Below are 17,764 nucleotides of genomic sequence, written 5' to 3'. Positions count from 1 at the left end.
AGAAACCTTCCTAAGCAACATTAACTGCACAACCACACCTCTAATTTTATTTCATGGTCTTTTTCTCTGCTGTGACTATCTGCCAAATTATTGCTTTCACCTGTGCCTTGTTTCCACCTGTGCTTCACCTCCAGTCACCCCTCTGTGTGTGTGTGTGTGTGTGTGTGCGTGTGTGTGTGCGTGGTCCCGTATTGTCCCCTTTGTCAGTTTGTCGGTTTACCCCAAGAGGTGCTTTGCTTTGTGTCTGCCATCTTGCTTTATGTTGGGTTCATTTCTTGTAGTTTTATCATTTTTCACTATGAAATTGCATTTTAAACATGTATTTCTTAGGCTTTTCATAGACCGTTTACCCCATTCCAACCAAAGCCTACTTAACAGGGACAAGTGATCAGTACCCAAAGGCCATCAACCTTTCTAGTTTCAGAAGGTGAAACTTATCTAGTGGACAACTGACAAGAGCTGAAAAATTGGGGAACAAAATTAGAGTTAATTCACACCATAAACTTTTTAACTGAACGGGATGGGTCAAACTGCAGCTACTTTAAGGCTGTGTAAGGGTCCAGAAGAAATTCTTTCATTTATTCTGAGTGTTTCCATGTTGAGAAAATCCTATTAAGACTGAATCTAATCAGAGGTAGCAGATTACAGACAACAAAGAAGTGTGTCCATAAATCTATACTGCAGCTTTAACTCAGATCTTTTCTGTAACTGGTTCTTTAAATCAGACACACAGAACTATCACACTAAGACTATGCTACAATGAACACAAGAATCAACTAACTGGACAGATACACAGCCCCAAAAAAGGTTTTGAAATCACAAAAATTTGACCAATTAACCAACCTTGTCTCTTGTAGATGGGTGGTTTTCTATAGATGTTAGTTTCTTCAGAAGCTGAGAACAAAAGAGAGTCAGTTGGTGAGAAAAAGCAAAATAAACATTCAGAGAAGAGGAGAACTTTGACCTTTAACTAATTCTTTAATAAACCAATTTCTTTGTACAATTAGACAGATACTTTATTGATCCCACAAAGGAAAGCTACTGTACATATTTACAACCCCAACCTGTACATAGTGTGGCTACAACACATAAATATGTTCAGAAAGTGAGATCAAGTGATCCACAAGTTACTCTGCAGAGGACATTTCTATCACTCCAAAATCGATACAATCATCCACATGAACTCTATTCAGAGAAAAGCAACCACCGGACTCTGCCCACCTTCACACAGAGATGACAACAGAAATGCACATCTGAGCCAGTGATATCCTCCCAAGAAAAAGTTAGCCAGTCCTATTTGTATTTCCTTTAAAAGTGTACTTGAAGGTTCAACAACAGTCAAGTGGCAACAAAATAATTCACAACCAAATACCTCATCCTATAGTCAAACTGTTGCTAGATGGTTTGGGCAATGATTTTTCTCCTCTGAACCCTGTCAGTTTCTTTTCAGAATATAATTTTTCCAAAAACACAATTTTTTTTCATCCCTTTCTGCTCCAGTGCATCCTAGATGGAAGTGCCAGCTGCCATTTACATCTCGAGCCTTCTTCAACCAGTTAACTCTTGGAAAGGGTGTGCTCACATATTTTAGTGGGGTTTTATGCGATCATGTGCAGAATTGTTATGACGAGTAATCAACACAGCTGCATCATCAGCATAAGCAGGCACATTAGTTCATGTACGTGAAACTGCAGCAAAGGTTAAACCTGTGAGACCCCATCTAAGCTGATTTAAAAGGCAACAGCATATGGCTGACCACATAGGGGCCAACCCTGCCTAATGCCTCTTTGTACAGTGACGTAGCTGCTAAGTCCTCTTATTTTCAACAATATAGCAGTATTTGAATACAACAGCTTATCCCATGAAATAGCATCTGCAACAAAGATGATCTGCTTTTTCTTCCTCTAGACACAAAGGCCTAAATTGTCCAATAGTGCGAGTTATTGAAAGTCTGAATATAATGAATAATGGCTTCCAGACCATCCTTAAATGTATTTAAAAGATTCAGCTATTTTTATAGTTTGTACAGTGAAGTGAAGCTGGTCTCTGATTTCTTAGCAAACCCTAACATCTCTCTCTCCTTTTTTTTGTTGCCTATAGGGCTCTTCAGGGAGTCACAACTGAGCTGCTGAATGGTAGTAAAAAAAGTCTTCTCAAAGGAAAGTTCAACTTCAGTGTAGGTAATCCCTCCATCTACATGACTGGCATCCATTCAATTCAGTTCTATTTTACTTAAATAGTGCCAAATCACAAGAAGAGTCGCCTCAAGGCACGTTGTATTGTAAGGTAAAGAGTCTACAATAATACAGAAAAAAACCCAACAATCAAACAAGTGCTTGCTTTGACCAAGCACTTGGTGACAGTTTCTAGTCTTGCCCACTTAAAATGGGTTGTATGTGGCCCATGATGTAAAATGAATCTGACATCTCTGATCTATATCATTAGCAAAGATTCTAATCAAGAACCTCGTTGCCTTTCATGTGAGATTTCTTTCCTGTCTCCTAGCTTTTTGCAATTCTTATTACTGATGACGATGTTGTGTTTCTTACCAACTCCCAATGTTGAAATAATGATATTAGTGATCTTTTCTTAATCTCCACTGACTTCAGAAAGACTGACAGGAGGGGTCTGCTTCTGAATGTTAATTTGCCACAGTTGGTGCTGAAGGTGTCTTCTGTAGCTGTATGGTGATCTGAAAAATCATTAGGGTGACATCATGGCCCTAATGTGCAATATTGAGTGCAGAGCTGTGAATGGCACACTTGAATTACAAAGCAAGATTTTTATTCAGGGTAAAATCAAAGTCCAAAATGTTAAAAATCCATAATGTGGCATTAACAGAAATCCAAAATAAAAAACGTAAGCAAAGGAAAACAGGAGACCAAAGAAGGTGCACACAGGAAGAAAGGGAACAGGAATATACCATATGTTGTGAACACTGATGGTGGGGAACGAGGTACAGGTGAGAACATACAGGAAGTAAACCTAAAACATATGCTTTTATAACACAAACCCAAGCTCAAAACTACTGACTAGACCTCCAAATCAATGACATTTTCTTCTCACAACACTGAGGTCATTTTCCTTCACCACACTTGACAAAGGTGAAACGAAGGTAGGTCGGATACGTTTGCCTTGACAGAAATGCTGATTATCAGAACTATAGTCATCAGTAATAATTTTTTTTACAGAAGTCTAGAATTTGCTCAGATGCAGGGAGGGGAAAAATGTATTTCCACATTATGTCAACCATCATCCACCATTTTTTCATCTTTAATCTCATACAACTGAAGCTGAACCTGCTGCATCACCTGCCACAGCGACACTTCCTCCTTCAATTTTTTTTCATTAGTTGCACTATTTGTGTTGTTAGCATCACTTGCTTTTCCCCAGAGAGGGACACCATTTCTGGGGAGAACACCAGTACCTCAATGCATAGCTTTACACCAACAATTAATGAGATAATTAATTAAATTAACCTCACATTTCTTTAAAGATATCATGCAAACTGTATATAAAGGTAAAACTATACCAATCACCTTCCCGTACAAAATCCCAGTATGCAGTGCACAGAGGAGAGCGGAGGAGTTAAATATTCTGGCTTTCCTTGTTTAACCTCCCCCACCGAATTAGTTGTATACATTTACAGTCTTAAGCACGACAGAAGCTGACAGAACAGGTGATAAACTGGTACTGCAGAGGTGCTGCCTTGCATCCAGACAACCTGACTAACATGCCGAGGTTGATTAATACAGCTTCCCAGGCTTAATACAGGAAAGAAAAGCAGGCGGCACAAGAATAAAGATGAGGGTGGAGAGCAATTAAAGTTGATCCAAATTAAAAAGAAAAAACTAAGAAGAGACAAGAACAGGAAAGCGCCACAACAACATGCCACAGTAAACTATAAATGCCTTTTAGCCTTTAATACAACAATAAATAATGAAAAAAACAGAAAACATTTCCATTCACACTGTGTGCCACAAATGCAACCAAGTTTGCAACCTTATTTGTATGCACTAAATGTGTATGCACATGACACTCTGAGACACTTTGAATAAAAGCATCCAGCAGATACATTTCGTACTCTGTTGAAAGTAAGCAGGAAATGCTGTTTCAGGGCTGGCGAGAGGAAAAAAAGCATGAGGAAACACAAATTGAGAAATGGAGTGGGGGCAGGAAGAGGGAATGATGGAGGGAAATCAAATATGCAGCTCATATTGAGAAGAAGAGGCCTTTTATAGTGAAGGGAGCAAAGACAGAGTGAAGCATTCAGAGAGGAGAGAGGCGTTAAGTTGTTAAAGTGGAGGGTTGATGGGCTCTTAAAATAAAATTAACCGATATTTGTTGCAAGATGACAGTACTAAAGTACTCGTATGTTACACAAAAGCTGCAAATGAGAAAGACAAAATAGACAAAGAGTGCCCATTGGTCAATGAGAGAGGAGGATTAATACATTGTATGGTTGTTAAAACATCAATGAAATAAGGACAAAGGCAAAAGGATAAAAGAAAATAAAAAAAGATGAAAATGAATGAATTACAGAAAAACTTTTGTTCCTCTTTCTAGATGATGATGGATGGATCGTGCTCATTAGTAATTAATATCTCAAATTACTTTTTTGTGACTCATTTTTTAGGGGGGTAGATAAATTGGAACCAGCAAGAAGACTGTTCTTCCATCACAATAATTACTCAATATTCAAATTTACTCTTTAGTTACAGTCATGGTAAAAAGAAAGTAAATCCTGAATTTTAAGGTTTTTACTATCACGACATTATAACAAAAAAAAAAAAAAAAAAGAACATTAACAAAAACAAAAATAGTGCTACCCCCTCAGCCTCCTAGATACAGCTATACACCTATCTGAAACTCCTATGTCACTTATCATATTCACAAACTTGGGCGTCGATGTCGCCCACCCGCCCCCTCACCCATGGATCCCCTGAAATCTGTCACCACAAATCAATAAATATATAAAATTACAGAAAAGGTCTTGTAGCTCAATTTTGATAGTAGATAGTGGAAAAAACAGTACATTTTCTGTGTTTTATTATCAATTACTTAACTACTTGTTGTAGTACTAATGGAAATGTAGGAGATATTTATTGAGAGGAAAAACTTTAAAAGTTATGAAAATACAGTTAAAAGTCCAAAAGCAATCCCCTCCTTCACAAAGGAGGAGATTCAAAGCCGTCCAGTGGACCGGATTGGAGTCTTTCCTGGGCCGATTCTGGCCCCAGGCCTTATGTTTGACACCCACGGTCTAGCGCATTCAGATGTATTAACACAATGGCAAAAAAGATAACAGAAGTGCCAGGAAAAAGCTGATTATTTCTAAATATTAATATTATACCATGGCTCAGGTTTGCAAAGGTGAATCTGGAAAACCCTCAATACCTTTGGAACAATGGCTTTTGGACAGATGAGACTAAACTGTGGGTATTTGGCTATAGTGCACATAATGCACCATGTTTGGTAAAAATCAAACACAGCATACCAACTGTCAAGCACAGTGGTAGAGGGGTGATGATTTGGGTTTGTTTTGCAGCCACTGGACCTGGGAACCTTGAACTCCTCTGACAGCTAAAGCTTGAGAGAAATTTGGTCATGCACCAGGACAATAAACGAGCACAGCAGAAAATATATGAGAGGATGGTTGAAAAAGAAAAGAATCTAGGTTGCTTTGGCCAAGACAAAGTCCAGACCTCAACCTGAATAAAATGCTGTGGTGGGACTTTCAAAGAGCTGTCCATGAACGAATGCCCACAAACTTCAATGAACTGAGGCAACGCTGTCAAGCAGAGTGAGCAGAAATTCCTCTACAATGATGTGAGAGATTAATAATGTTGTATAGAAAATGTTTACTTCAATTTACTAACGGTGATTCTACAAGCGACTGAATCATGGACCGTATTTTCTCTTTCACACACAGCTTCTACATTTTGGCTCAGCTGTTGTTAGTTAGTTGCTTGTTGTCCATCTGAGGTTGTATTTACCTCATTCTAACACCTGCTCAGGACCACCTTGTTTTTTATTATGTCCTCATATGTAAAACCTTAGACTTGAGACAGTGTACTTTTTTGCCATGACTATAAAGGATTTTTTTATTTCAAAAATGACAACAAAATATCAAATTATTATTTTAATCCAATTAAAACCTGTGTGCATGAATGCAGGAGAACAGCTGCTATAGCTGATATATAGTAATAACAAACGAGGTCCATCAGTGAACTGTGGATTAGTTTTGGTCTGACGTGGTGAAGTTTTGGTTAGTTAACAGGTTAGGGTCAGGGCTACATACACAGTAACGGCCTACCTGGCACATGGAAATGCTTGGGGCCTTGGAAGGTGTTGGTGGGTGTAGCACACCTGGGCTCTGGCTGACTATAATAAGGAGAACTCCTGCCACTTTCACTGCCTGCACTCAGCCCAGCCAATCACAATGAGAGAAACCAAAGCATCAATGACCCACATCCACAAACAGTAAGACAGACAGGGTATTGAAAGATACACTGACAAATAACCCGATGGATTACATGTGCATGCAAATGTGAGTTGCACCCACACAAAGACTTTCTATCCAGCTATTTTTCTCTGTGTGTGCGTGTGTGTGTGTGTGTGTGTGTCTTTGCTTGAGTGGGAGTATTACCAGGGACATAATAATGCAGTGGGGAGCCTCCGTGACGACTGTGTGCAGGTGAGTCGGTATAGGGGGAGCTGGAGGAACGTCTTGTTCTTAACTCCATGCCATCCAAGAGATCCTGAAAGGAAAGGCTGCTTTAGAGGCTGTCTGAGTAATGTGCTTTAATTTACTAAAGGCAGTAAAGTAGACCACAAGGTTACTTCCACAACACACTTTTAATCGTGCTGACAGCAGTTTATTAACCTACATGGTGTGTATGCTGCTAGCAGTCCTAGTGCACAAACATGTGCAGATGTAGTCTAAACACAGACAGTGAAGACTATCACGGTGCCGTTACAATGATGGCACAAATTAAAGAAATACTTGGATGGTTACTTTCCTTCATGCCAAGACTGAAACAATAATATTAGCATATAAATAGATGCGCATTAAAAATGAAAGTGGTTAGGTTAGCGTAGCATGTAGACTGGAATCAGAGGAAGCATGCAGCCTGATGGGAACAAAATCCACCTACCAGCACTTCTAAAGTTTACTAATTAAGATGGTATATCTCAAGGGTACAAAATTATGTCCCAAAATATCAAACTATGTCTTTTTGTATTCAAATGTTGCCGGTGTTTGATATCACTCAACTTTACTGTTTTGAGTTCTAAAATTAAAACCGGTTACATCTATTTTCTTTTTGTATTTAATACTTTAGAGTAAGGATTACCTTCTCAACCATTACACAAAGAGGTGGGGGAGTACTTACATGAGAGTATGGTGATAAGGAGCCCAATGACTGGATATGAGGAGAAATAAAAGATATTTGTTACTGTTCATTATTCTTAATACCTTATGGTCAATTTATTTTTACCGGAAGAAATTCAAATAGTGAGTTTGTGTGTGACTACCTGCCTACGGTTGCATCTCTTCAAAGTGTCATCTGAGAGGTGCGTCTGTGCATGGTCGGCCTGATAAGGAATAATGTCGGGCCGCTGAATGTCATATATGGCTTTAACCCTGGGAAGTGCTGCCACCTGCTTATATTCCAAAACATCCCCATCACCCTTAGCCTGTTAGAGAGAGACAGGTAGACAGGGATACACATTAAATGAAGACCAAACCATAAGTAGAAGACTGGCTGTAAACAGCCAATCTCGATCACCAACAGAAGAGGCACCCAAATTCTTGCATAGAAAATCACACATATGGTAGCATACAGGAAGGGAAATGAGGCAATGGTAAACATTCAGGTGAGCAGGTTAAACTGAAATCTTTGATGGGCCAGTAAAAATTTAAACATGACATTAAACGATCTAAGATAGAGCTAAAAAGTGTGCACTGTAAGACAATAACTCTGGATAGGAAACTAAAGGGCTTAAGATAAAAGCCTGCTTATTATAAAAGGCATATTAAGGCTTTAGTAGTCTGGCAATTTGCTTTTAGTAGGCATACAGTAAGGCAGGGAGAGGCAACAGACAGACAAGAAGTCTGCTGAGAGACTGATAGCACAGACCGCCTGAGCTTTAAGGGTCTCTTTTGTGCTTCTGTCTATGCTGGTTATGTTTGAGTGACAGATGTGACTGTGACAGCTGAGGGCGCAACCATGGCGTAGCCATGGTGACGGTTACTCACACAGATGAGCCGGTGAGGAGAGCCAAGGAGAGGAGAGGAGCCTGGAGGAGAAATGGATGCTGTCTCGGAGGTACGTCTCAGCTGGTGGGACAAATGTCAGTGAGAGCAAGAAGGTGAATAAAGTTAGCTTAAATACAACAGTGAGCGCAGAAAAGTACTTTAATTTAATGCATTACTCAAAAAAGTGAACCTGGAGCAGTAACTCAAATAATCACTCGTTACAGCCAAGGTATCCAGAAGATCATCTCTGAAAGCACATCACCTCAAACCTTGAGTTGGTTACCCAGTACCACCAGTACCTCCAGTACCACAGGAAACTGAGGCTATAATTTACATCGGCTCACCAAAACTGGGCGGCAGACAATTGGAAAACGGTCACCTGGTAATAAGCCTTGAATTCTGCTCAAACATTTGAACGGCAGGGTGAGAATTTGATGTAAACAACATGAAAGCCTGGATCCATCCTGCCTTGTATCAACACTTAAAGTGGTATAATGATGGTGGTATGATGGTCTATGGGACACACTCTGGACTCCATCCTTACTACTCAGCATCAAGCCTCAGTGTGCTCATCTTCTAATAGCTGTAAGTTAACGCACCAAGTCACACCAAGCTAAAACCACCCCAAAAAGGGTTTCTGGAACATTACAATGAGTCCAGATGGCCTCCACAGTCACCAGATCAACATCCAATAGATGTGGTAGAACAGGAGATTCACAGCATGCAGGTGCAGCTGCAAAATCATGCATCAACCGTGTGATATTAAATGTCAATATAGACCAAATTTAAAATAAATAAGTAAACTAAAATACTTTATCTAGCCTCTCACTTAAAAAATTGTGTTTTGTTAATGCTGCTTTTTTGTTTGTAATATAAAGCAAGTGGATGGAGCTTCTCTGCTCACAGCCAGAACTGTGTAATATTATAGATATCAAATCTGTTTGACTTCATACAAAGACTTAAAAAGGCGGATACCTGACTTTTTCTTCAGTATTAATCTTTCAGGATAGAGAACCACTTTGTACTGAATATTATAGCTGCAAACTAACACTTCTGTACCTGTTATGTTTTTACTGTGACAGCATTATTAAGCCAACTCTTAATCATGTAAGTGTTCTTGTAAATGTTCCTCTATGTGCTGGAATAGCTGAATCTCACTTTTTTTCTTGACGTGTTCACTTCCCGGTTGAGCTGAGCAATCATTTGACAACAAATGTTAATTTCCTGCTTTTAACATTCATATTCCCTGTGTGTGTGTGTGTGTGTGTGTGTGTAGGTGTGTGTGTGTGTAGGTGTGTGTAGGTGTGTGTATGTGTTTTGTAAAGTTACAACTTCCTTTTCTGCCATGGTGTGATGATTATTATTTGCATGTTCATGATAAGAGCTGTCAAAGTGCAGGTCTGCAGCTCTACTTTCGATGAAATGCTTTGAAAAAATACAATAAGACTTTATGCTGTGTTTGGACAATTTCTGTTAAATAAAGCTACAACAATAGTATGAACAATCTGGTGACGAACTATATATTACAATGAAATCTTTTATAAATGAACAGCAAAATAAAGTCTATTTATCCAAATTTTTATATATAAAACTAAATTCGCTGAGGGCAGATTTGAGCACATTTCTTACAATGCTAAGAGCGACATACCTGCTTTTAAAACAACAGTGAGACATTTCAGACACAGCATGAAAGAGAGAACCACTGAGAGGACAAAAACAGAAACAGAGAGGAAGAGCAGGGGCTTGCAGGTATTTTGAGTAACACTCACCCTCAGTTTCCTCTCCAGCCGAGCTGCTTCTTTACACATGGGGTGCCAAACCTCTGAACCTGCACATACACACATGGGATTTTATCTCAGTTTACTTTGTTTATTGCGTGTGGGCAGCAGCCATACAGTTTTATGGGATCCTATGAAGAGCAGATCAACTTTTCTCAAGTGCATCAACATCAACCAAAGGCAGGCAGGCAGGCAGGCACACACACACACACACACACACACACACACACACACACACACACACACACACACACACACACACACGAGACAGTGTGTGTGTGTGTGTGTGTGTGTGTGTGTGTGTGTGTGTGTGTGTGTGTGTGTGTGTGGAAGCAGTTTATCTAAACTGATAAGAGAGGATGTAGCTCTTGTAGTTTCCTACACAGATAAATATCAAGAGGGAAAAATAAAAATTCTGTCCACTCCTTTGTCTAAACTGAAATGTCCCAACCATAATTAAACAGATGTTTTTCTCACAGTAACTCATCTTTTTAGTTTGGCCAACTCTTATTCATGTCATCATCTTCACCTGTCATTAATGTTTAGTGACATTCTGAATGTGTGAAAACAATTTAAGACACGTGATCCCCAAATTTTGTTGTTTTTGCCATGTCATCTTTTAGTGACTCCCTATTTTATTTTGAAGGCCTGTCCCTCATGTAGCTCTATTTCCTGCCTTTGCTCATTTCCCACTATCCTTATTGTCTAATTTAGTCTATATGAACCTTATACTAGCCATTTCCACCTGGTGGGTCTTTAGCATGTATGACTTCTCAGTCTGTCATTTTATCAAGCTTTTATCCTGTGTCTTCTTTCAGCTTTTATAAAACGACTTAGACTTGGAATTTGCTGCTAACGCTCTGCATTGTGTTTTGTTAACAACTTTATGGTCAATAAAGTTACTATTTGCAACCTGCCTCTCTACCTCCTTGTTGTGGTTTTGCCTAAAATGCAACAGATATTAGCAAATAAGACACAATAAACAGTACTGCACAAATAACAAGAATGGAACGAATGAACAAGTGAATAATGCTGAACTGCATGTTGTATGTTTCTAATAATGTCCACAAAGTTATTAATATTGAAGTAGAAGCCTTACTTTGCTTAAACTTGGGTCTTCTTGTATTCTATAGCAATGATTTAGCCAGCTGATTTATCATCAACCATACGGAAACTTCTATCGCTGTACTTGATTATAAAAAATACATTCAGTACTTTTTCTTTAGTTTTGCTATCATGTTTTCATGCTGTGCTTCTGTGAATACTTCTCATTGCTTATATTACATTGTAGACTAAAAAAAAAACTAAGTACGTTTCAAAATTGTTCCATTAAGGAAGCCGGCATGATTGTACCATCCTTTTTAAACAGAAAAGAGAAAGTAAAACAAGTGTTAAAGCGCAAAAATATTACATCAAATATTCCAGGATGCGACATTATAATCGTGTTGTTGTTTATATTTTTTTGACTGTGTTGGCATAATTGTGCTTTAACAGTTATGGCAAAAGAATTTTGTGAATGAAAAAGAAGTGAAGTAATTAAGGGGAAAAGAGAGAAGAATGAGCAACAGTAAACAAAGAAGAGCAGGGTGAACTACAGCGCAAGAGAGGAAAGAGGCAATGAATGAGATCTCGTAGCTCTTATAACAATCGACCACTAATGTCAGGATGTTATATCCATGTAGATCTGATAATGACAGTAATATATCCACCCTGAGCACACGCACGCACGCACGCGCGCGCGCGCACACACACACACACACACACACACACACACACACACACACACACACACAAATAAATGCATGTGTACACACACACGTTGCCTATGTATCATTTTTCTTGAGCCCTGGGGCGGTGCAGGCCAGCAAAAAGAACTCAGTTAGTTGATCATGACTCTAATATACAACCACCATCAACACCATAAATCTGCAACACACATACACACACACACACACACGCACACGCACACACACACACACACAAAGCAGGAGGCTATGCACGCCCAATAAGTACACACACCGCTCTCACACAAACACCCACACAAAATCAATAGTGTAGACAGGAACCATGCGTGGTGATTCAGTGCACCCCCGTCCCACCCACGGTCTTTAACTCTGCTGTCGAACAGATGTGTGGCCTTGGACTTGAAATCCTTTTTCTACAGGATGAGGAGAATTTAAATTGTGCAGTGAAAAAGAATTCAGTCTCAAACACAGTGCAAAATAAACTCTGAGAAAACTAGCTGCATGCCTATTTATTTTTTCTTTTAACAATAGTGCCATTATAAAGTAACCTGAGATATTTGGGGGTTTTTTTTTTCTTACATGCAGATGTGGGATGTAGGAATGAAGGCTCTGCTGTCTTTGTACAGACTTTATGCAAAATAAGGGTAATCAGTGGAACAAACTGGCCATCTGATCTTAACTCTATTCAAAAATATGAGGCGAAGGCAACCAGTGTGAAACCCAGGGAAGTAGTAATAACATTTATATATTTGTACCATTTGAAATTCTAAGTGTAGTCTATAAAAAGATATTTAAATATTCAGAAAATTTTCCTTATTGCTGAGCCATGCTGCCAATACAAAGTGTGTACACACTGAGCACATGAAGTGCATACTGTATGTCTTTTGAAACTGAGACTACGCTGAGTAAAGAGTAAATATATGTGGTTAATCATCAGTTTCTACTTGGAAAGGAACATTTCATTCAAACAAAAACTGATTCTGCCAAACAAAAATGATTCTCTTTGGCATCGCTTATCACTCAGCTGTGATCACTGAGCATTGATTGGCTGTAATAATAATAATGGATTGGATTTATACAGCGCTTTTCAAGGCACCCAAAGCGCTTTACAATACCACTATTCATTCACTCTCACATTCACACACTGGTGGAGGCAAGCTACAGTTGTAGCCACAGCTTCCCTGGGGCAGACTGACAGAAGCGAGGCTGCCATAGCGCGCCATCGGCCCCTCTGGCCAACACCAGTAGGCGGTAGGGTAAAGTGTCTTGTCCAAGGACACAACGACCAGGACAGAGAGCTCGGGGATCGAACCGGCGACCTTCCGGTTACAGTACCGCTTCTAAAAGATGTGCTTTCTTTTACCACCATTATATTTATGTAATGATGATAAAATGAATTAAAAGACGTCTTTTAAGCAGCGGCCCCAAACCTGAAGGGAAAATGTAATTCGCCATTTAAACGAAACACAAAAAAACAAAAACACCATGGTCTGCTGCTAATTTTTAAAGAAAGGAAATTAACTAACATTAAATCCAAGTTTTTGTTGAGAATGTTGTTGAGAATGAAGGGAAAGGAAAACCATAACAGCAATTCAATCCTTTAACCGTTTTGAAGATGCTAGCATCCATTTTTAGTTCATAAAACAGTTCTTGAACTCTAATTACAATCAGCTGATTTCAGTTCACGTGTAAGAGGAGGAAAATAGTGACGCAGTCTAGAGCGTGGATATGAACTTTTTATTGCACAAAAGGACGAGATAAATGGCAAAGTGGAAAATCCTGGACAGAAACAACTGCTTTATGCTGCTAACATAACTTTGGTTCTTTGCAAGCATCCACCGAGAGAGCATGCTAATGCTAAGCTAGCCAAGAACCCAGAGTGAAAGCTCAGTCAATACCGACCTCAGCAGCCAGACCCTGAACTTCAACAGGTAACAAGCAGAGGAGCAAACAGGCTGCAGCCTCGTTTCTATCTGTTCACGTTTCTAAAGTGGAAGGCGATTGCTTTTTTGTGCTGGTTTTCATCTTTGCTTTGTTGCAGCTAGCTTTGGATTCTACTAAGAGAAAGATCTTAGAGATCTGTGTTCTCACTGGGAATTTGTGTTTGTGTGTGTGGGGTTTTTATATTTTTACATATTGTTATGAAATTAATATAACGAGTAGGATCACAAATTACTTTTTCCTGGGAGTAATCAAGTAATGTACCACATTACTTGAAAGAAGAATGTCCCGTGTAATATGTGTAATAATGACTTTTTTGAGTGACGACTCCAACACTGATCAAAGCAAAGAGGGCAAATACCTCAGCAAACATTTGACCCACAGCATGCAATTAATTTGCATGAATGTATTTTCTTTACTGCTGCTTAGCAATGATGGTGACTCTTGAAACTGAGCCAATGAGAACCTCATGACAATCAATAAGAGAATCGATAAGGGATCAAATAATGGAATTGGAATCTCTAAATTCTCATTAATTCCCATTCCTAATCCCTACCACCACACAAACCAGTTTTTGTATGCACTTGCACACACAAACCACTTCTTATTCTAGACATGTGTCATGAGATGGATTTCGAGTTTGTGTGTGCATGTACGAGTGGGTGTACGTGTGTGTGTCGTAATTGAGTGTGCCTCACGTGGGTGATTGCTCGGGCCTCCTACATGTCTAAAGTAATCAAAAGGAGTGAATGTAACCTTGGGGCAGTTTACAGGAGCTCAGCACACAGACACACATATTAGTCTCAAACACATCTATAAAGAATATAATGTACACGCTTACAGGTATAGATTAAAAAGCTCACATATGTGGTCTTCAAGTACTATATGCAAATGCTTAGTTTTACTGGTGGCTTTGAGAGGTAGAGCAGCAGAATGACAATGAGCTGAAACAGGAGGTGCCACCCTGTGTGGCAACTCTGACACTGTGCCTGTCGGCCACATGTTACGGTACAGCAACTTAATATTAAATTTAAATTTCCCTCCATTAAGCCAAGTGTTCACAATTTTTTTTCTTGTCCTGTCCTACTTTTTTTTTAAATTTTTTATCACTTGCACTATTTTACAATATCTGTTTTCATCTTGTATTTTCTTGGTGTGTGTTCCAGCCACCCACTCCGGGTCTGTGTGTGCTCCTTTGGTCACTTCCTGTTTTATTCAGCAGTCTCCTTTCTCATGTGTCCAGTTGGTTTGCTTCTTGTCTTTACTCACTGCTGTGATTTGCTGCTTTTTCCTAATTGTTTTCACCAGTTAGGTTCCACTTGTGTATTTAGCCTCTGTTTAACCTCAGTTCTTTCTGTGTGCAGTGCACCCATGTTTTTCCCATATGTTCTTCATAGTATGCCTTTCAGTACACTTAGTTTGTTATTTGTTAAGTTTTTGTACATATTTTCTGTATTTTTGATTTTTTTTTATAATGTTTCACTCCCTGTTTGTTATTTGTTTTTCTTCTTTGCTGTTGTCTGCTAGGCAGGGCAGCATCAGCACCAGAGATGCGAGTAGGATTAACAAATTGATTCACAAGGCTGGAACCATCACTGGCCAGAGTTTGGAGCCGTTTGAGTCAGTGAGGGACAGGAGGTCACTGAACAAACTGCTCTCCATTATGGACAACCCATCACAACTCCCTCCACTCCACACTACTAAGGAAGCAGAGCTCCTTATCCCTCTGACTGATTCAACCCAATTACCATAAATAACGCTTCAGGAAATCTTCCTGCTGTTCTCTGTCAGACTGTATAAAAACTCTTTGTTCTATGACAAATGAACACACCTGTCAGGTATAAGAAATCTGCCAATTTTAATTCATACTTAGCAGTATTATCATGATATAAATGCTGCATGCTCTTTGAATATGTGGGACTCAAACTAAATTCATCATATATATATACACAACAAGAGTTTTCTTTATCTTCATGTATCTCCATGATTGAACTCATTAACTTTAGTCATTGTTATCTGATTTATAAAACAACATTTCCTGGATGATTCAATTTAAAACCTGGTGATGGTAACATCATTTAGGATAATTCTGTCAGTGACAGCTGAGAGTAATGGAAACAGTGGAGGAGGTGAAGGCTGACAGGTAATTGACTCCAACCTCTCTGTGTGACAGAGGAGGGGGATGTGTGGGTTTCTGTGTATTTACCACAAGTGTTATACTTGAGATCAATAACCTATATAATGGCTGTTACCGCAATCTTTTATTAGGTCAAGGTATTTTTCACTGACATTCCTGGTCTTTTTTTAATATATACACATACACACACACTCAGACATAAACCCCCAAATCCTTCTCATGCAGTCCTTTGCAGAGGTTTCAGGAAATGACGCATGGTACATTAGTTGGAACTGAGGACATTTTAGCCAAGTACCAAGATCTAAATCTTAGTCTTATGTCTGTGTCCACCACAGGTGTAAACATACACATACATATACACTTACCTAGAAGTCATTAAATTATTATAAGTATTTGCCATAAGGGAAGCTTGTCCTCAAAATATGAGTAAACATGTTAATGTCCCCACAACATTAGTAATACCAACACACACACACACACACACACACACACACACACACACACACACATACACACACACACACACACACACACACACACACTTCCACAGATGCAGAATCACACAGAGGCCATCTGGATACTTGCAGGGTACTAATTCAATTGAAGCTAGAAGTCTATTTTTATGCCTGTTAACTGTACAAATGCAGAAGCACATTTGTGACTATGGAGACATAAATTCAGACTAAATTGATTTCCTAACAAATATATTCAGACTTTTATATTCAGAAGTTATAATTATTATTAAATGTTAAGCTTTGTTTTATCCAAGTTCAGGTTGATAGTGGAATTTTCTTCCACTTCATACAAGGGAAACTTATTTTGCTAGTTAACACACAATATCCTGATTACCTGTCAGGTACATTTCTTCTCCTTCTAGGAACATCATGTGACAGCGGGCACATCTCGCACAGCTGGGGTGGTAATGTTTTCCTCCAGCCTGCAGGAAAGGAAAGGAAAGGAAAATCAGACACAAAATGGCAAAAGCAAATGGTACAGATGAGAAAACGGGAACAGAGTGGTGATAAGAAACAGAAAAACAATGCAGAGTGAAGAAGGAGGAGAGGCATGATAAGAAACAGGGAAAAAAAAGATGAATAGTGTGAAGGAGATGGGGAAGTGTTGCTTTGTCGGGTTTCCAAAGCTGCTTCGTCATCAGTCAGCACTTCATTTAAAGAGGGACAGCTGCATTTTTTTGCAGCTTTTTATAGACCAGCTCACACTGACAAGCACAGAACACGCACATTCCCACTGTCGTTCCCAGCTGTCTTTAAGCATGCACGCATATTCCCAAAAGCACACATACACAACAGAAAAATGCACTCACCTCAAGTACTTTGCCACTTATGTACCTGTTACAGCTCTCACACCTGATCCCAAACTGACTGTGGTAGTCAGTCTCACAGTAAGGTATCCCATCTCTGAACAGTGAGAAACAGTGAGAAAGACAAAAAGCTCACAGTTTACTCCACAACTATTCATCCTGTAAAGATTTACAAAGCAAGTGCAACATTTCAATTTAATTTTGATAGTAAATAGTAGAAAAATGAGTAAAAAACCTCAACCTTTCCACAACTTGATGACAAATGTTTTAAACGTGCAATTTTCTAGTACGGTAGTTTCAGAATTAAAAGTCTGGATACAGGAGGCAGATTCTGTGCAGTGGCTTTTGATGTGGATTGCTTGAAGAAACGTTTGATATTTGCCCAAGCACACCTATGACTGACTTGAGATAGGAAGGATCAAGCCACCTACTTGCTGATGTACTCTCCAGTGAGGGCGCAGCCGCATGTTCGGCATTTAAAACAACTGACGTGCCACTGTCTCTCCAAAGCCAGCAGAGACTGACCCTGTTTGATCTCCTCACCACAGCCGGCACAGTCTGGAGGGGAGGGGAGGAGAGGGG

General features: G+C 39.3%; 1 protein-coding gene across 4 annotated transcripts in view; it reads right to left on the bottom strand.

Annotated features, from left to right (window-relative positions):
• Nucleotides 1-17,764, bottom strand: part of LOC146565956 (actin-binding LIM protein 3-like) — a 52,660-nt gene that overhangs the window by 14,313 nt on the left and 20,583 nt on the right. For 3 of the 4 annotated variants that reach the window (XM_085289416.1, XM_085289417.1, XM_085289415.1), the window contains 10 exons: nt 17,614-17,740; nt 17,186-17,279; nt 16,711-16,798; nt 10,030-10,088; nt 8,261-8,341; nt 7,537-7,698; nt 7,395-7,424; nt 6,650-6,761; nt 6,317-6,418; nt 844-894 (listed from right to left, as the gene is read on the bottom strand). In XM_085289416.1, the coding sequence (XP_085145542.1) occupies nt 844-894; nt 6,317-6,418; nt 6,650-6,761; nt 7,395-7,424; nt 7,537-7,698; nt 8,261-8,341; nt 10,030-10,088; nt 16,711-16,798; nt 17,186-17,279; nt 17,614-17,740 (906 nt within the window). The remainder of the gene's footprint in view (nt 1-843; nt 895-6,316; nt 6,419-6,649; nt 6,762-7,394; nt 7,425-7,536; nt 7,699-8,260; nt 8,342-10,029; nt 10,089-16,710; nt 16,799-17,185; nt 17,280-17,613; nt 17,741-17,764) is intronic. The other variant, XM_085289419.1, reaches the window with a different exon arrangement.

This window comes from Mchenga conophoros, linkage group LG10 (genome assembly GCF_057382185.1).
Source record: "Mchenga conophoros isolate Kocher_MC1m ecotype Shallow Benthic linkage group LG10, M_conophoros_male_GT1.1, whole genome shotgun sequence".
Taxonomy (NCBI): Eukaryota; Metazoa; Chordata; class Actinopteri; order Cichliformes; family Cichlidae; genus Mchenga; species Mchenga conophoros.
The sequence above is the reverse complement of the archived record's forward strand: the minus strand, read 5'-3'. Positions and strand labels throughout refer to the sequence as shown.